General features: G+C 40.9%; 1 protein-coding gene across 1 annotated transcript in view; it reads right to left on the bottom strand.

Moving 5' to 3' along the window:
* FMNL2 (formin like 2) overlaps nucleotides 1-20,926 on the bottom strand; it is a 1,741,163-nt gene that overhangs the window by 730,657 nt on the left and 989,580 nt on the right. The window contains exon 4 of the mRNA XM_044074902.1: nucleotides 19,549-19,625. Within this exon, the coding sequence (XP_043930837.1) occupies nucleotides 19,549-19,625 (77 nt within the window). The remainder of the gene's footprint in view (nucleotides 1-19,548; nucleotides 19,626-20,926) is intronic.

Raw genomic sequence — 20,926 nt, 5'->3', positions numbered from 1 at the left:
GATTTATTGTGGAATGTGGGAGAGGAGATGAGATAAGTGAAACCGAAAAGGTTAATGCTGGAGATAGGGGTGTTAGTGGTAAGGGTAAGCCAATTAATATTAACGTCACCCAGTATGATGGTTTCACTGTGGATATGGTCAGATAGCCAGTTGAGAATCTGTTCTAATAGGGGTATGTTATCACCTGGTGGTATGTAGATGGCAACTATTGATATGGTTTTGTGATTGTTTAAAACTGGCTATTATGAGCTCAGCTGGGAGGAAGGAGGGAGTAGGATTTGGTGTGTGTGTGTGGGGGGGGTAAGGGTTAGAAGGTTAGAGTAAAGAATTGCTACACTTCCTCCCTTCTTATGGGGTCTGTCCAGGCATAGAATATTGCATACAGGAGCTTTAGCCAGGTCTCTGTGAGAGTAACTATTTAGGGGAGTATTGAGATATCTAGGGGTGAAATTCTGTTATCTTATTAAGGATACTGTGAATGTTGATAGAGTAGAAAGAGCAATGTTTGGGAGAGGAATGAGTGTCCAGGGGAGTTTGTAGAGTAGTGGAAGGGGGAGTAGGTGCACTAGATGGGCTGGGGTTAGGGTGAATGTCACCAGAGAGTAGAAGAGTGTTAAGTGAGTGAGGGAGAAGAGAGAAAACTTGATGGGGGATGATTATTTTTTGTTTTATTTTGAAGGGTGGGTGATTGGGGTTGGGAGGGTGGCCTAATGGTTAAGGTGTTTACCTTATAAACACAAGGTGCAGGGTTTGAGTCTCAGAAGGGATAAAGGGATAATTGGCTAGGCTTAAAATGACTCACAAGGGCAGTTAGCCTAGTAATAATCTATGAACCTAATTGTGGAATGAAGTTTGATTTTAGGAAGACTGGGGTCAGGTGAGGCAAAAAGTGAGGGTGCTATTGGAAATGAGTAATGTATGTTGGAGAGAGTGTGGCAGTAAGTGGAAATAGGAGAGCTAGGAGGGGCAGAATTAGAGGAGTGTGGAAAGTGATTAAGTTACAGGTCAGTAGCAGAAGGTATGAAATAATGAGGGGGACAAGTAAGGACGAGGAGGAAAAGAAGGGAGGAAAGAATGAGGGGGACAAGTAAGGAGGAGGAAGAAGAGAAGGGAGGAAAGAATGAGGGGGACAAGTAAGGAGGAGGAAGAGAAGGGAGGAAAGAATGAGGGGGGACAAGTAAGGAGGAGGAAGAAGAGAAGGGATGAAAGAATGAGGGGGACTAGTAAGGAAGAAGAGAAGGGAGGAAATAATGAGGGGGACAAGTAAGGAGGAGGAGGAAGAGAAGGGAGGAAATAATGAGGGGGACAAGTAAGGAGGAGGAGGAAGAGAAGGAAGGAAATAATGAGATGGACAAGTAAGGAGGAGGAAGAGAAGGGAGGAAATAATGAGAGGGACAAGTAAGGAGGAGGAAGAAGAGAAGGGAGGAAATAATGAGGGGGACAAGTAAGGAGGAGGAGTAGGAAGAGAAGGAGGAAATAATGAGGGGCAAGTAAGGAGGAGGAAGAGAAGGGAGGAAAGAATGAGGGGGACAAGTAAGGAGGAGGAAGAAGAGAAGGGAGGAAAGAATGAGGGGGACAAGTAAGGAGGAGGAAGAAGAGAAGGGAGGAAAGAATGAGGGGGACAAGTAAGGAGGAGGAAGAAGAGAAGGGAGGAAAGAATGAGGGGGACAAGTAAGGAGGAGGAAGAAGAGAAAGGAGGAAAGAATGAGGGTGACAAGTAAGGAGGAGGAAGAAGAGAAGGGAGGAAAGAATGAGGAGGACAAGTAAGGAGCAGGAAGAAGAGAAGGGAGGAAAGAATGAGGGGAACAAGTAAGGAGGAGGAAGAAGAGAAGGGAGGAAAGAATAAGGCGGACAAGTAAGGAGGAGGAAGAAGAGAAGGGTGGAAATAATGAGGGGGACAACTAAGGAGGAGGAGAAAGAGAAGGGATAAATAATGAGAGGGACAAGTAAGGAGGAGGAAGAAGAGAAGGGAGGAAATAATGAGGGGGACAACTAAGGAGGAGGAGAAAGAGAAGGGATAAATAATGAGGGGACAAGTAAGGAGGAGGAGGAAGAGAAGGGAGGAAATAATGAGGGGACAAGTAAGGAGGAGGAGGAAGAGAAGGGAGGAAATAATGAGAGGGACAAGTAAGGAGGAGGAAGAAGAGAAGGGAGGAAATAATGAGGGGGACAAGTAAGGAGGAGGAGTAGGAAGAGAAGGGAGGAAATAATGAGGGGGCAAGTAAGGAGGAGGAAGAAGAGAAGGGAGGAAAGAATGAGGGGGACAAGTAAGGAGGAGGAAGAAGAGAAGGGAGGAAAGAATGAGGGGGACAAGTAAGGAGGAGGAAGAAGAGAAGGGAGGAAAGAATGAGGGGGGACAAGTAAGGAGGAGGAAGAAGAGAAGGGAGGAAAGAATGAGGGGGACAAGTAAGGAGGAGGAAGAAGAGAAAGGAGGAAAGAATGAGGGTGACAAGTAAGGAGGAGGAAGAAGAGAAGGGAGGAAAGAATGAGGAGGACAAGTAAGGAGGAGGAAGAAGAGAAGGGAGGAAAGAATGAGGGGAACAAGTAAGGAGGAGGAAGAAGAGAAGGGAGGAAAGAATGAGGGGGACAAGTAAGGAGGAGGAAGAAGAGAAGGGTGGAAATAATGAGGGGGACAACTAAGGAGGAGGAGAAAGAGAAGGGATAAATAATGAGGGGGACAAGTAATGAGGAGGAGGAAGTATAAAGCATATCGGTGGGTGTGCTGTTAAGTGAGACAGGAGGATTTGAGTTATGGAGGTGGAGAGAAAGAGAGTGAGTATACTTATATACTTATAGGTGAGAAGGGTGGGGAGGTGGAAAGTAAGATTGCAAGTAATATAGCAGGTGTGTGTAGCAATGGGAGGAGTAATGATAGATTAAGGAAATGGGGAGTAGTGAGTGTAGGAAGGATGGAGAGAAATGGGTGTGTTGGAGTGGGGGGTGCTGGAGGAAAGGGGAAGAGTCTGATAGCACAGAGTGTGTAGAAGGTGAGAGTTAGCAGGGGGTGGGGATAAGGAGGTTAAGTGGGTGTGTTGGAGTGGGAGTGGTGCTGGTGGAAATGGGAAGAGTCTGATAGGACAGAGTATGCAGGAAGCAAGAGTGTGCAGGGGGATGGGGATGTGCCTGGGCCAGTATACAGTGAGCAGCAAGAGAAATGAAAAACAATGTGTTATTCAGCAGAGAAAGCTGAAATGGCTGTTGCAAAGTACAGGAGGGGAGAGTGTGAAGGTGAGTGTGAGTGCAGGTAGAGCTAGAAGAGCAAAGCTAGTTTAAGGGATGAGAATAAGTCTGTGGAAGTGGGGAGGCAGACAGGGACCTAGGAGGACTAGGAGTAGAAGACAGGTATGATAGGAAGATGAGAGTGGAGTTGACGGTAAGAGAATCTGGTAAGATTGCTGGAGTAACTTGGGAAAATGGGGGGGTGTCTGATATGGAGATGTGCAGGTGGACTTACAAAGAACAAATAATACAGCAGGGAATAGTTACAGACTAACACATGCTTCACTAAAAGGTAGAACAAAGAGGAGCTGAACCTTTCAGGTTATGCTGAGGTCAGTTTGGCTGCTGAAAGGTGGAAGGTGGGTTCCCTGCAGTATGAGTGCACCAGAACTCTCAATCTCCTTACTAGCCCTAGACATGGGTAGGGTTGAATCTAGCATAGGCTAAGACAGGTCTGGTAGACTGGTGAACAAGGAGAGGAAATGGAAGTCGCTAATAATCAAATGAAACAAACCAGTAGAAAAGGATGTCCAGCAGCCACAAGCAAAATTCTTTAACGTAAGACAGTTTATTATAAAAACTCCACACGTTTTCATCACCCTTATAGAGTAACTTCCTCAGAAGTAACACAAAACAACTACAATGTTGCTACTTATTTTTTAAAAAGGCTGGCATCTGATGTCATGTGATTGCATCGGCCAATCAGTATAAACAGAATTAAAACATTTTTAAAGAAACAAACCCCAAATAAATCACTAGAACTGGATAAAACACAAAATGCAAAAAGTGCCAACAGTACATTAAAGTAGTAAATACATAATAAAATTATTAAATATCAACACAGACAATAATGTACGAGACAAATTGCATTTTAAAAATGGAAATAGATAAAACCGCATTAATGCAAGTGTCTCGTGCATAAAAACTCATATGGGTAACCCGTGTATGAGTGGTAATACATCCTACACTGGCTCAAAAAAATATAGGTGTATACCAGACCAAATTTTAAATTCGCACATATAAAACTCACCCAAATACCCCTGCTCCCTTTGGAATAACCTTCCATTACATATAAAACAAAGTGATACCCCCGCTCCTTTTGGAATAATCTTCCATTACATAAGAAACAAAGTGATACCCTCATTATCCTTGTGCGAAATTGGTTGATTCCATATTACAAAAATATTTGAAAGCTGTACCACAGGTATGTAAAGACTCCTGGTCATTTTTACAGAAGCTAAATAGCTTGGACTTTAACCAGAAAAATAATTTTCTTACTATTGATGTGGTCGATTTATATACTTCTATTCCCCATCTAGAAGCAGTAGAATGGATCGCTCTACTGTTGAAAAACAAAAATGCACCAGCAAGGGATATTGATTTAGTTACAGAGCTCCTTGATATTATATTGACGTACAACTTTTTCTTGTTTAATGGAGAATATTATTTACAAAAACACGGGGTAGCCATGGGATCCCCGTGTGGTGCTAGTTTAGCAAACCTCTTTACGGCTTATTGGGAAAAGTTATTCATATTTGATAAACCTGATATTACAACTTCTCTTGTTTATTATATGAGATTTTTAGATGATATTTTTATTATTTTCAGAGGTGATGTGAATGAAGCTTCATCACTTGTTGATTATTTGAATTCTACTACTACGTTTTTCAAGTTCACTTATAAATTTGACACTGTTTCAATAGACTATTTGGATGTCAAACTTACTAAAGATTTAGCCAACAAGAGGTTTTGCTCTACTATTTACAGGAAACCTTCTTATTGTAACTCTTTTTTTACATTATACCAGTGCCCATTCCATTAGACAGAAACAATCTATAATTAAAGGTCAACTTATTAGGGCTGCAAGAATGTGTTCACTTGATTGCGATTTTATAGCTGAATGTTATTTATTGAAAGACATGTTTTTCAACCGGGGTTACCCTATTCCCCTAATAGATGAATTAATCAAGGAAGTAACATATAAACGTAATAGTGGAATTTTTACTCCACTTCTAACCTCGACAGACACTAGCCAAATTGTACCATTTGAGGTCCCTTTAGCTCTTTTAGTAAGCAGTGAATTCCAGACAACCATCACCAATAATGATATGACGATTTGTGAAAAAACAAAAGTACGGATACCCAGACCAACCAGTGCCATTCTTATAATGTGTGTTTTATTATTACTTTCAATAATGGTAGTGATCAGGTTAAATTAATTTTGTATAAGAACTGGTACTTTTTACATAAGGACAACTGGTTAGTGGACAGACTTGGCCACTATCCTAAAGTTGTCTATAGAAGAGGTGCTAACCTGAAAAGTCTACTTGAAAGTAAAAATAAGAGATCTAACACAAGATTAAATGGCACCTTTACATGTGGGGCTTGTAAAATGTGCAAATTTATTAGAATAGGGAGTTCATTCGAGGTTGGAAAAAATTGTAGGTACTCTATTAAACACAAACTAAATTGTGAATCTAAGGGTATTATTTACTTAGCAAGCTATAACAACTGTCCGGCGTTCTACATAGGTAAAACTGACCAGAAGTTTCATGAAAGAATTTACGAGCACATTTATGCTATAGCTAAAAATAAAAACTAAAATTCTCTTGCCAAACATATCCATCTAAATAATGGCCACACATTTTATTTCCAAGCAATACACCAACTATTGCCTGATATTATGGGGGGTCCTAATTCCTTACTTCTTGAGGTTCGTGAACTAGAATGGCAGCTAGCTTTGGATGCCTTTACTCATCCTGGTTTGAATGATAATTGTAACATCGTTTGCCTATTGAAACTAAAAAGTCTTATGAGATGAATCAACAGACTATTCTGTTGACGTAGTTTTCTTATTTATTTTTAACTAATTATACTTAAAACATATTATGGTTAGTTTATATAAATTTAGGTGATACTTTTGATGTTTACTTACTATATTTGGTTGTTGATGTCCTTTTTATACGGTGAGTTTTATATGTGCGAATTTAAAAATTTTAAATTTGGTCTGGTATACACCTATATTTTTTGAGCCAGTGTAGGATGTATTACCACTCACACACAGGTTACCCATATGGGTTTTTATGCACAAGACACTTGCATTAATGTGGTTTTATCTATTTCCATTTTTAAAATGTAATTTGTCTCGTACATTATTGTCGGTGTTGATATTTAATAATTTTATTATGAATTTACTACTTTAATGTACTGTTGGCACTTTTTGCATTTAGTGTTTTATCCAGTTCTAGTGATTTATTTGGGGTTTGTTTCTTTATAATTTTTTTAATTCTATATATACTGATTGGCCGATGCAATCACATGACATCATATGCCGGCCTTTTTAAAAAATAAGTAGCAACATTGTAGTTGTTTTGTGTTACTTCTGAGGAAGTTACTCTATAAGGGTGACGAAAACGTGTGGAGTTTTTATAATAAACTGTCTTATGTTAAAGAATTTTGCTTGTGGCTGCTGGACATCCTTTTCTACTGGTTTGTTTCATTTGCTTGCTTGTTCCGCCTTCGCTGTTCAAGTAGCTAATAATCAGCAACAAAAGAAAGAAAGAAATGACACACAGGAGGGGTACATTTATTACTCAGGGCTTCCCTCATCTGCGGAATAACCTTCTATTATACAAGAAACAAAGTAATACCCTCACTCCCTTTGGAATAACTTTACATTACATATAAAATAAAGGGATACCCCTGCTCCCTTTGGAATAACCTTCCATTACATATGAAATAAAGTGATACCCCGCTCCTTTTGGAATAACCTTTCATTACATAAGAAACAAGGTGATACCCTCATTCCCTTCAAGGCAAACCCTGATGATTGGATGAGTACTTGTAAACTCATCCTGTCACTGATTTGCTTTCCCTCTTGGAATAGGAGGTGATGCAGTGTGAAGATAGATACTGACAAAGTAATCATGGTTCACAGACTGACTCTGCCTTATAAACTCTTCGATCGTATAAATCAATGTTGTTGTTGTTGTGTCTTTCGGCATTTCCCAGTTAGGGGTCACCACAGCAGAACTCTGGTCCTCTAATGATTGGCAGTAGTTTTTACGTGCCAAGTTGCCAGCCCTGACACACAACCTTCAACGAAGGTACGCCCATTCACTCATGTTTCCACACAGAAGATGCTCTAGCTAAGAATCGAATAGGACAACGTCTTACTGTGAGGTGACAACACTACCGCAGCACCACCACTGCATACATCAATGAAATCTGAAAACAGAGTCTGTCATTTGGCTGACACAGTCTTGCCTGACTGCATCAGTTCCTTGAATTTTTTTATTGAAGCTCAGGGTGACTGCAGGGGTGGGGGTTTATCTCCTTTCTCTGAAGATGTAATAACTGAAGAGACAGTTACTACAAGCAGGAGGTGTACAGTGTTAGGTTCATAGGTTGGTACTAGGCTATCAGCCCTAGGGTCTATACAAGCCTAGCCATAACAATTCCCTGGCTATTTCTTCCCATAATATTTACTTCCCTGGACTCCTGTCTAGCAGGGCGACTGATGTGATCCCCGGGGTGAATTTCCTATCTCCCATCCAATCGTCAAGGTTCCTTCTGAAGAGGGTCAAAGAGGCGCTCTGCTTGACATGTATAGGCAGTCTGTTCCAGAGTCTGGGGAGTCTCTGGGTCAGGAACCTACATATCCAGCATGTTTTGTCATTGTGATGACAAGATTTAGATCCCTGGAGCATGTGGCTCTGAGGGATTGGGATTTCTTTAAGTGTAGCATGTTTGACATGGCCTTGTATGTTAAGCAGAGATCTCCTCTGAGTAAACGATATGCGACAGAGTATAGCTGGAGTTTTTTTAGATGGTCAGCATAGGGCATCTACTTTAGGCCTGTGATTCTTTTAGTGAGGTATTTCTGCAGCCTTTCCAGTTGTTGCAGATGTCTTGAGAGGTACATAACAAACGGGGCGTTGTATTCTATAATGGGTCTAATGAGGGATGAGTACAGTGGGACAATGACCTCCTTTTTTCTGGATGAAAAGCCATTAGTGATGAGTTGTGTCAGAAGGATTTCCTGACTGTTGTGGTGATGTGGTTATCGAAGGTGAGACCACTGTCCACCTGTGTCCCTAAGTCTCTTATCACACTTTCAGTGTTTAGTGTACTGCCACCTATGTGGTAATTCATGGGTACATTTTTTTTCCCAAAGGGGATAACTATACATTTCTTGGCATTGAGCTTGAGCTCATGGCTCTGGCACCAAGCATCGGTTTCTGTAAGGCCCTTTTGTAGAATATCCACATCATCTGGGGATTCAATAATGGCTCCCAGTTTGCAGTCATCTGCAAACTTTGTTAGCCAGAGTCCCTTAGTGTTGGCCTGCACTTCAGAGAAGTAGATGCCAAACAAGAGCAGTCCCAGGACTGAACCCTGAGGTACTCCACTTGTCACTTGTCTGGAGCTGGATTTGGAGTTGGCTACTTTTACAGTGTGGGTTCTGTCAGTAAGTCAGTTGGCAACCCATTGAGTGATGTAGGGATTAATGCCCAGCTTAGTAAGTTTATCTATGATTCCAGAGTGGGGGATGGTGTTAAAGGCCTTGGTGAGGTCCAGATAGGTTGTGTGGACTGCCTTTACCCTCGTCCACAGCTCTGGAGACTGATTTGAAGAAGTCAATCAGGTTCAGGAGACAAGATCGGCCCTTCACGAACCCAAACTGGGTGGGGTCCAGTGTTTGAAGGTTGTCAATATCTTAGTTTATAAGTTCCATGATAATACGTTCCATGGGCTTGCAGATCAGGCTCATCAGACTGATGGGGCAGTAGTTCCCAGGATCCAAGGTGGATCCCCCCTTGTGGAGTGGGATAACTGTAGCTGTGCCTCAGTGGGCACGAAGCCTGAGGTGACGGTATGATTAAACATGACACTTAAGTGAGGTGCCAGTTCATTTTGTAGTTCATGTAGTACACAGCCCGGGATGTCGTCTGGTCCCATGGATACTGTATTCTTAGCTTTGGAGAGTGCAGTTTTTACCTGTGTGGCTATTGTTACTGGAATTTGACAATCTTTCGGTATTGAGATGGGGCCTTTAGGGGTGAGAGGGGGGTGAACTTGGCATTGAATCGACCTGCCAGGATATTGCCAATATCCTTGGGATCAGTATATTTAATTCCATTCTGTTGTAGCTCACAGCAGACCTGAGCATTGCCATTTAGATTCTTGACATAGCTACAGAATGCCTTGTGGTTGTCTTTGGAATCTTTGGCAATTTTATTTTCGTAACTAGCTTTGGAGGATTTTATGAGGGATTTCAGCTTCTTATTGAGGCTGGTAAAGGAGTTTTTGCATCCTGGGATTTTCCTCTTTTCCGCAATAGTTTCTTCCTTTTGTTGTAAAGTTTATTTATGGCAGGGGACCACCAGATTGGCTTCCTTTTTTGGAGGAGAGCGTCTTGGTTCTATTTGGGATGGCACGATTCATGCACGAGTGAATGTGCTCATACAGTGCCTTAGTGTAGGATTCAGCAGTCGAACTTTCAGTTCCTGTCTGCATGGATGTCATGACGTTTTTCACTTCTGACTTGAGTAGCATGAAGTTGGCTTTGGAGAGGTTTTTTACGGAGGTTTCCTTACTTGCGGGTGGGGGAGTGATGTGGATGTCAAGGGTGATTCGCTTATGGTCAGACCTGACCAACGAGGGGGTGACCATAGATGTGGAGCATCGATTTCCCATGTTGGTAATGGCCAGGTCTAGGATATTGGAGCTCCTGGTGGGACTATGGATTAGTTGTTCCTGGGCATTGGAATTTATAAATTCCAAGAACCGTTGGGCAAAGGTGTTGGTACATAAGTAGTTTTCCCAGTTAATGGCAGGGTAGTTAAAATCTCCCAGTATTAGGGTGTTTGTTTGTATCTTAATATTTTCCAGTATGTTTAGAAAGGTGTAGTGAGAATCTTGGGGCATGGTGGGGGGTCTGTAGCAAGCTACAATTTGGATTGCAGTCTTACCTAGTGTTAGTTGCACCTGAAGGATTTCAGACGTATTGTATTGGGCAACTAGCCTGGTGGTGTGAATATCCTTGGTGAATATGGACACTCCTCCACCTTTAGAGTTTCGGTCCTGGTTTGGTGGCAGAAAAGTGTGGTAAGAGTTGCAGCCTGGTATTGCAGGGGTTCTCTCTGGAGCCTTGAACCAGGTCTCAGTTATTGAACAGATATCAATGTTCTCCATTTTTAGGAGTGCCTCGAGAGAGTGCATTTTGAGGTTTAGACTTCTAGCATCGAGTAGCATTACCTTCAAATTTTGCAAGCTTGTACCTGTTATGGTGGTGGTTTCTGTCCTTTGAACTTTGCTTAAAAAAGGCACCATAGGGGTGGCAAGAGCCTTAGCCAGTAACCTGAATCCCAGGGGCAACAGGTGCAGACCATCTCTGGCAAAGCATCATAGTCTGTCGATCATGTCGTCCCAGGCAGATAGACATTGGATCCCCTTTGAATGACACCAGAAGCTTAGCCAATTGTTGAAGTCAATCATTTTGCACTTGTACTGTGGTATCATTCTGGGCGAAGGCAGGATGGTACTCAGGGCAAGGGTCACACCTACCTGGGCCACAAGATCCGAGAGCTCTTTGTAGGTACGTCTGAAGTCATTCGCTCCAGCATGGACAATGACAAAGTCATATTTGTACTTTTGGAGTGACTTGAGTGCATGTGTTATGTGGCTGATCCTGGCAGCTGACTTTAATTTTCTCCTTGTTCAGCCTGGTGAGTGGGACATCAGTGTGCCTGACTACAGAGTCACCTATGACTAAAGTGTTGGGTACGTTGCCTTGCCTTAGGGGCTGTTGTTGGGTGGCACACTGGTGTTGTGAGCTATGTGACACTTTGGTTGTGATTGGTGTTTGTTTGCATTTCAGCTTCAGAGGTCTGTGTTGCCTGGGCAGGTTACTGTTAAGGGCCTCAGCATATGAGGGTTTAGTGTTGGTATGTGAAGGTGTTGGTGGGGTGGGTTTAGAAGGGCTATGTCTTGCTTGAGGTGTAGTGCGGGTGTTAACCTTCTCTCCTCTTGACTGACTAGCACAATCTTGGGTGGAGAGAGCTTTGCTTCCAGTTTGGCTATGTAAGTGCATCTCTTGCAGGTTCTGTGACATCAGTGGTGTATGAGTGGTTGGGATCATTCCTACAGACAACACTTTTTATATCTTTAGCTGAATACAGCTTTCAAACATTCCATGTAATAATTTACTACAAACCCCACTCAATTATCCGAATATGGGAATGTTATTCTGTTAATGGGAAGGATACTTAGCTAAGTAATAAAGAATATTAGTATCAGTTTACGTGTTTCCTAGAATTGAGGTCTTTGGAATTAAATTAGTAAAGTCAAAGATTGTGGCTTTCTTTGAGCATTATGGTTTTCTATAAAGGTATGCTACTGATTTCGGGGGACTGGAATATGGTGCCTGATACCCAAGAAGTTTTACTGGGACAGAGTAGGTGTAATCTTACCCAGGTGGACAAATTTTTTTAAAGGATAATGTAAGATTTATGGTCTACTAGAAAATGCTGTTTTCTCTGTGGTCTTGTGCAATATAGCCATTATTCATCAAAATATATGGTTTGTTGTTGCTTAGATGGGTTACATATACTCCAGGAGTAAGCATATAGAAAAACCAAGTTTGAAGTAGGCCATTTGACCTTTCAGACAATTTGTCCTGATTACAACTAAACCATGAGTCACACTTCCAGTGGCACAGGTACATAGGTGTATATAGGTGTATACTCAGCTATCAACTACTGGGGCCTTTATAAGCCTAACCATGCTACCCAATGCATTCCACAAGATAGTGTGCCTTAAGGTTATTTAAGGGGTGTATGTTAGTTATGGCATGACTTAATGGCTGCCTATGTCCATAAGCGACTTTGGTGTTATACCAGAGGTGAACTTCCGGTTTCGATCCACTGGTCCAGGTTGAGCTTGAATAGGGTTAGGGAAGGGTTCTGCTTTACATGGAAGGGAAGCCTATTCCAAAGAATGGGGATTCCCTGAGATACAGACCTGTCCCTCAAACATATCCTATTTAAGTTGTAAGCAAAGTTTAAATCCTTAGATCTAGTAGTGCTGGTGCTGTTCATTTTGCAGATATACAAAATGGTCATCAGAGTGGGATCCAAGGAAGCCCTGCATGCCAGGCATTAATAGCTTCTCACTAGTCTGTAGAAATACAGAAATAGAGCTTTAAGATGATTTGCATAGGACATTGTGTTTATGTCCCGTATTCTTTTGTGTGGAACCTCTGTGGACATTACAAGAGTTGCATGTGCCTGATCAGATACATACTAAAGGAGGTGTTATACTCAGTAATGGGGCTGAAGATGGCTGAGTACAGTGGCAGTATGACTTCCCGGGCCCTAGATGCTGTGCCTTCACTTATACGTTGAGTGACATTGAATGATTTTCTTACAACATTAGACACATATTGCTCAAAAACCAGGTTACTATCTACATGAATCCTCAAATACCTGATTAATGTGTCTACTTTGAGGGGTGTATTATCAATGAGGTGGCTGCCCTGGGTGGCTGACTTCCTGTATGCATTTTTTGGCAGTAAGTTGTAAGCCATTGCTTTGGCACTAGTTAATTCTTTGTGTTAGACCTTCCAGTAAGATGTTAGTATCTTGGGGAGGGGGTGGGGTTCTATGATTCTTCCCAGCTTGCAATCATCTGCAAATTGGTAAGCCAGAGGCCCTTGACATTGGCCTTGACTGCTGAAAAACAGATGCCAAAGATGGGGGGACCCAGCAGAAAGTCCCGAGGGATTCCACGGTTGTCCAGCCTCTTCGTGGAGGTGGCCTCTCCAATCCCAACTTCCTGGGTCCTGTCTTTGAGCCAACTGGCTATCTAGTGAGTTACATACTCCTTGTGCCTAATTCCATGAGTGCATTTATACTGCCCAAGTGGGGTATTGTATCAAATGCTTTGCCTAGGTCAAGGTATGCAGTATGCACCATTCTGCCCTCATCCATTGCCTTGGTGACCTTCTCAAAGACATCCACCAGGCTCAGTAGGCATGACTTGCCTTTGACAAAACCAAACTGGGTTAGGTCCAGTGTCTGAAGGTTTCTTATGTCATTGTTAATCATTTCCATGGTAATTCTTTCCATGGTTTTGCATATAGCAAGAGTTGACTAATGGGTCTGTAGTTCCCAGGATCTGTTGATGGTCTGCCTTTGTGCAGAAAGTTGACGGTTGCAGTCTTCTTATCACATGGCATGAAGCCTATGTGGTGGAAGTGTTTGAATAGTGAGACCAGTAGCCCTGTTAGGCTATATTTCAGGCTAGTTAGGAGGCATCCTGGGATATGAATGAGGCCCATTTTCTGTTAACGCTTGAAAATAAGATATTTAACTCATTCTGTCAATGGAGCTCTGGAAGTTTGCATTGTAACGTCCAGTGGGTGGAGGCTAAGCTTTTTGCTAGAATCAAATTATGTCCTCACATTTCAAACAAATTATCATATCTCTGGAGCAGTAAGAATAACTAAATAAGTGCAAATGGCAAGCTCTTCAGCACAAACTATTTTTATAGTAGTTTTCTTTAGGTTCTAGGTCTTAAACTTGATTTTATACGTTGTTTACAATAAACACTAACTATTAAATTTCCAATATTTTGTAAACAACTTAGAATATCTCATCAACCACAAACTGTCAGCAGCATTTTGTTTGTCCAGCTGACAGCTTTCATATGAAACTAAGCAGTTCTATCTGTGCTACTTGGTTGCTGAAATATTTAGAAAAACATGACGTTTATGACAATATAAATAAATAAATACTATATGAACAGCAGTTAATATCCCTTTACCCAAACTAGACAGAGACCAAATATTAATACATTTGTGTTTACCATTGTGTACGTTTTAAAATGAATTTTTTTGATACATTGGTATGTAATGTGGTTTGGAATTATTAGTGAAAACATGACCAAGCAATATTTGACACCTAGAGGCATCAGTAGGAGGCAAATGCAGAAACACCTGGAGGCATCACTCGGATGTAATGAGTTAAGGGTTGGGTCATAAATCTATCACTGAACATATGAGACCTTGTAAAGGAAAGTATAGTGATTGATGAGTGACTTAGGGTTATGTCTAAATTAAAGAATGACATTCACAAGTGTGGAGAATGAAAAATTATAGGTTTTATTATCTTAGTGCAGTAATAGCTGCTATTCAATGGAAAGGTTAGCCTTTACTTGGGCAATAAGATCAGTCATAGGAAAGGTGCTATAATCTACAGGTGGAAAGATGTAGTGCTGAAGTAGGGTTTACTACTTTGAAATAGTGGAGTTCTGAAAGCAACTGGCTTTCCTCTGAATGATGTTATAGTTATGGTTTCCGAAGGACTTCTTGAAGATTTGTGTGATATTATTGCCTGCAAGAGATGATGGGTATTAGGCAGGTATTTTACCTACCTACATTTTTGAGGGAATGTTAGCTATTAAGTAGTGAAGAAGCTTGTTTGCTATGCAAGATATACTGGTGGGATGTAGACCATAGACTGGTGGGATGTAGACCATGGCTATGCATAGCTTTTCATGATTACTTACTGTTGCCTGGGATGTCAAACAGTTAGGAGAGTCTTTGCTGTCAGTAAATACGTGGTACTATATTTTTTTCAGTTTTGTCCCTTTCTGACTTTAGAGAGTACAGAGAAGGTGTCTTTCTTTTGGGAGAAGGGGTAAGGAGGCAATGTGTGTGTGTGTGTGTGTGTGTGTGTGTGTGTGTGTGTGTGTGTGTGTGTGTGTGTGTGTGTGTGTATATATATATATATATATATGACAGCAGCAATTTGAAATATGACTGTGGGCATTTATGCCTTAATTTTAATTCCAGTTTAACACAAGAAGGGGATAGTTGGGCATGATGACTAAGGTATTTACTTCACAGACATAAGGTATAGTGTTTGGTTCTCACTGCTGAAGGGAAATGGGCTAGGCTTAAAATGGCCTGAAGGGCAGATAGCCTAGTATTACCTACGAACCTGTACATAGAAAGTGACTACCTATTTGGAGGTGTGGGGGGTAGGGCATCAGATACTACACCAAGATATGATATATGTATCCTCAAAAGCATTTGTCTTCTCATTTTATTACAAACTGGTGTTTGGTCAGCTTTGAGCAAGAAAGGTTGGATGCAACTTATTTCTTCCTTGAAATTAAGAAAAAAAGTAAGACTGACCTTCTTTTCCATACGCATAATTTTTGTTCAGTCCATCAGTGGATCAAAAGATTGGAAAAACTCTTAACATGCATCTCAGAGCATCTATAACCCCCCCCCCATAATTTAGTTATTACAGGGGTAGCTTTGGGTCAGTTAGGATGTGTTGAAAGGATGCGGGGAAAAGCAAAGTTGAACAGTTTTCTTAATTGTGGTTTTCATTCAGGCTATCAGTGGATGAAAAGATTGTTTAAAAAATTCTAAAATGCATCTTAGAGCATCTAGAAACCTCATGGCTACTAGGGGCCTTGCTCACTCTAACTTCTCCAGCTTAATACGGTTATTTCCACTGCATTTATTAAAGTGAGGTCTTGTGCAGAAATGATGCAGGGAAAAAAGAGTTGTGGAATAATTAGAAATATCCTTCTTTGATTCTATTTTTTTTCAGGCAGTTATTGGATGAAAAGGTTGTTTGAAAGACTCTAAAATGCATCTTAGAGCATCTAGAAAACTCATGCCTTCCCCAGCTTAATATAATTATTTCCACTGAAGTTATTAATGTGCAGTTTTGCTCAGTTAAGATGTGTGCAGAAAGGATGCCGGGGAAAAAAAAAACAAAAGCTGAAGAGTAAGGCTAGATTTCTTTCTTTGATTGTGGGTTTTGTTCAGGCAATCGCTGGATGAAAAGGTTATTTTAAAAAAATCTAAAAGGCACCTCAGGGCATCTAGAACCCCCACAGTTTCTGGAGGTCTCATGGCCCCCAGACCCCCAGCTTAATGCAGTTGTTTCCTCTATAGTTATCAGAGTTCAGCTTTGCTTAGATAGGACATGTTGAATGAATGAAGAAATGAACTAATGAATAACTCAGCAAAAGAAAAAAAAATATGGACAGTGTGAGTAGGCCAGGATGGGATGTACAGTACGGAATGGAACGGTGACATGGAGTCTTTTCACTTAGGGCCAGCCCTGATTCTGATTACCTTGTCACACAAATAAAAATAGAGACCTTCTTTGAACAGTTGAATGGGCTAACAATGCAATTACTTAGATTGATTTGCAAAAAATGAAGGTCAGTTGTACAGGTCAGCAAATCTGGGTCTGCACCAAAGCTATATGCTAGTCCACATGATAAGGGGTGTTCTAAGGGAACATGCACAGTGCCCAGCCTCCAGGTGTTTATTATGTATTTATATAAGAACTAGGAGCATTGAGTGAGATATAATGAACTGTACATGGATGCATCACATGCAACAATGAAGAAGTTTCTTCAGCTCCCTGCAGCAAATAACCATAATAAGAGTTATACGACACATGCTTCACTGTTACAGCTAGCGCAAGAATCATACCCTGTTCAAAGTGTTATACATTTTTATATAATGTTTTAAATGCTGTATCAACTTTCTGAAGTTTTGTTTTCTGAAGACTTTATGTCATAGCTATCTATACTTTAGTCAGATTTATCTTTTTTTTCCCCTTATTGATAATCCCTTGCCCATCAAGCCTCTTTCCAGTATGCTCTATTGGCACATTTACTCCACAAATGGAAGAGCCCTACAGATCAGTCGTTCCTTTAGGGGTGAGGGGCAAGTAATGGGAGCAGTGCCATCATCAAAAGGGCATCAGTATTTTTTAAACCCACCCATATGTTTTCCTGACTGCATGTACCCACTTGTGACCCATGGAGTGGTGTGCAGTAAGTATCTATGAATGTATATCTCTCACTTTCATGGGGAATAATGCCTTAGTCAGTCCTGTCCCCTTAAATATAAGTGCCTCAATTGACCCCCAGTCTCCACCAGAGATTCAAAATGTAATCTGCACTTCAGACATGCATGTCGCACCCCTTTGGCGAGACAGAGGCAAGAAAGCACAATCTCATCAATCCTCTACCCTTAGCCAGTTCTTCTAACATCCATGTCAGGAAATGAATGCAGGAAATCTGAGTTCTATTCAGGTATTTATCCCTCTATCCACAGATTCTGGGTAATCCAAATGTGAAAGAGTAAATGGTGAAAGAAAAAAAATACTTCATCTGAGTGCTTACTTTTTTCAAGTACAGTATTCATCATTCGCTTGGCTGATACTGGTCGGTGCTGAATTTAACTGGTTAGTTTGGGCCTCACTAGCAAGAAATACGGCCATATTAATTGTACAGATTTTGTGCAGTGGGTGTACTGCACCTGTTGTATTGTGGTATAACAGCAGTATTACTAAACATTTTGCATTGTGGCTGTAACACAAAACCTACTGCCGTCAAACTACACCCTGTGCACTTAATAAAATGAATATTTCTGTCTTCATTGTATCTTTATGTTTTGAATAAAAAACAGTGTTATTTATATTAGTAGTGTTCACGGTTAAAAAACAGCTATGATCTACAACCCATTTTAGGAGCCAGCACCATATCTAAGAATTACCGACTGCTAGGCTCTTGGATTATGCAGCGATACATATAGCTTCTTCAGCATCATCTGCTAAACATTATTTATTTATTTATTTTATTTGTTTACCGGGTAATGTCCGACTGGGCATGAGGCCCATTTTCAGTGGATGCCTGGGGAGAAAAGCTCCATACATTCAAATGGACAGTGCTAATCAATCAAATTGAACACGTATTAATCATCAATGCACAAAGCAAGTTAGTAAAGAAATTAGTTATATACCAATAATTAGCAAATAATTAACAAATAAATTAACAAATTTAACAAAAAATGGCACAGTTAGTGATAAAAACTGGCCGCATAAGTTAATAGTGAGAACCTGACAAAGCAGTATGTGTGTAAACCTGCCTTACTGATCCTAGATCCCTTTGTCCCTAGGATGCTCAGTTAGCTGAGATCATCCTAGCTTTTCAGCAGTGTAACATAACAGCAAATACCATCCTTGTGAAGTTTAACAGACCTTGCCTAATCTCAGGCCTCCATTCTTTATAGACATCTGAGGGAACTGAAGATTTCAAAAACATGTCAGAGGAGTAATCTTCTTCCAAGATTGGCTGTCTGGTTGCACCCCCAAAAATATACCTCTGGTAAGAGGCACAGCATGGATGCTGCGATTCTCCACAGCATATGGCTAGCTATATTAAATATCCATCTAAAAATGGAAAAGTCACAAATGGGCAGAAGGACCCTTACTGCCCTTCACATGATGAATTGATGCATTCAAGGTGAACAACCATGAACTGTAGCTGTCCAGCTCAGTGTCTACAGCAGGTTTTCATTCACATCTCCAGTGCTGGACTAAAGCTAGTCATATCCTATGCAGGCCCTAGAGATCAGTGTGAAAACTTAAAGTCACATGTCACTGTAGGACCCTAAAATGTGCAGCTCTTCTAACTAAGTAGATTTGCATCCTGCTCACCTCTTAGGTAACCTTCTGTTTCCCATTATCCTGTTTTTATGGAACACAGAGTACTGCCATTAAAATAAGGCTCAGTCTCTGAGCACAAATCCTGGATTAAAGGAGAAAAGATATTAACTCTCTCTTTAACTATAGGATGATAGCCCAGATGGTCACAAAAAAGCTTGCATTGAAAACACACTTTATCTGAAACGTATACAGTTATCATCTTGCAAAATCTGACAAAAAAAAGTTTTATGGCAAGGAAAAAAGTTTCACAATCAAGCTGCACAAATATGAATGTTACTCATTTTCCGCATCAATTTTTCTGAGGGGAGGAGAGAAGGTGTGGTGTGGCATTTGCTCACTATGAAAGTTCTCTGGGTAAAGATGTCATAACAGATGCCTGCATCTGCCATTTTTCTGGTTCCTCTCTTCCTCCTTGCTTCTGGATAAATGTGCAGCAGAAATTTCCAAGCAGCAAGCCCCTCTTCTTTGGTGCTTTGAGAACAACATATTGTGAGGTTTCTACTTAGGGAAGTTACTCAGAGTGAAGAACAGGTCACCTTTTTCATGAGAGGATGACATATTTTTGCATTCAGCCCTCTCTTTCTCCGGCATATTCTTTGTCATCACTATTCAGTCTGGCTGAAGGTAGGACGTCACTGCTGCAGCCACCCTTGGCAACCTGACTGACAGAACCTCCTCTCCCCTTCATCAGGCACATTAGTCACCAGTATGCAAAGAATATATTTTCATAATTATGACAATTCATACAGAACGTGGCTCACAGTTTAATATTACTCACCCAATATGATTGGTTCGCAGGGAGATTTCCAGTTCTCTTAGGACTTGTGTAGACTCTTGCACTCGTCTTCGAAATTTCTTGCAAAAGACGCAGAGAAATAATTACATCAACATCACATTTTCTAGTAACACACTTGTGATTTTAAAGTTTTGCAAAGCTATACATTTTATAATCCCACATTTTATGTAATACCTCATTTATTGCATCAGATTATGTTTATCTAGTGATACTTTTAAGTGACGTCCTTCCTCGCCCCATTAGCTCCTCTTCTGACAACTACTATTCATTGGCTACTGACTCCTTTGACAAACAGTAAATCTCCAGTAGTTCAAGCTACCTTACAGTACTCAGGGGCACTTTGGAATGACATCCCACCATACGCGATTCTCTTCCTCAAAGTCACTATTTCATTTCATTAACTGTTCCTCGTTTATTACTGCAATGTTTTAGCAAGTCAGTATACAGAATCGCAGAAAACAATTGTGGCAATCAGATTTATTAATTACCTTCCATTAAAATGTCTACAAGTAATTTGTACCTGAAGGAGGAAAGAAAGTGGAGAAGCACATAGCAGGGGCTACTAAAATGAGAAGAAATGACTAGTTCATGGTGGGACTTTTGTTTATAATATGCAACAGAACTATAAAGAAAAAGTTTAGGAAAATACAGCTGTCAAAGATGTTACAAAAGAAAAGCATGCAGATGAGTAGAAAGAAAACGGCTAGAAGTTACAGTAAAACCATCAGCAGAGGTATGGAATTAGGAAACAAGGAAATGGATACAGAGCATCTCATACACAGAGGTAAGTGAAGAAGACAGCAGGCATGTTACTTTTCATAGTGAAGGATCGGCAGTTCAGTACCCAGGCCAAACAGAACTTTGGTGCCTCCTGGTAAATTATAGGCAATAATAAAACTTTAAATGTTGTTATTAAGTCAAAACAGGTTGGTTTACAGAGTTATTACAGATACCGGTATATGCTAACTGCAAATTTAAAGAGAAAACTCATCAAAGAGAGCATAAATCTGAATCAGTCAGACAGTAACCAAGTACTGAAAAGAGGCAATTAATGAGAACTATCAGAAATGTTTCTTACTGGATCATAGTCAGTGTGGTAGAAGACAGGGATAAAGCACTTACTACAATGCCAGTGACCTGCGTTTGACGAGTGGCTTGGGCAAATGATACGTTGGCAGGGAGGATGGGCAGTGTCTATCCTGGGAGGGAGGAGTTTGGCTCCCTGCCAACTGCATATGCCCCTTTGGTGCAGTGTGATGGAGGTCACATGTAAGACCAAAAGGGGCAGTCAACCAGGAGGTGTATACAGTGTGGCTGGTGAAGCCAGTAATGGTACCTTACTGTCTCACATGGGAAGGAC

This window comes from Protopterus annectens, chromosome 6.part0, assembly GCF_019279795.1.
Source record: "Protopterus annectens isolate FY-2018-M chromosome 6.part0, PAN1.0, whole genome shotgun sequence".
Taxonomy (NCBI): Eukaryota; Metazoa; Chordata; order Ceratodontiformes; family Protopteridae; genus Protopterus; species Protopterus annectens.
This window is presented reverse-complemented; position numbering and strand designations above follow the sequence as displayed.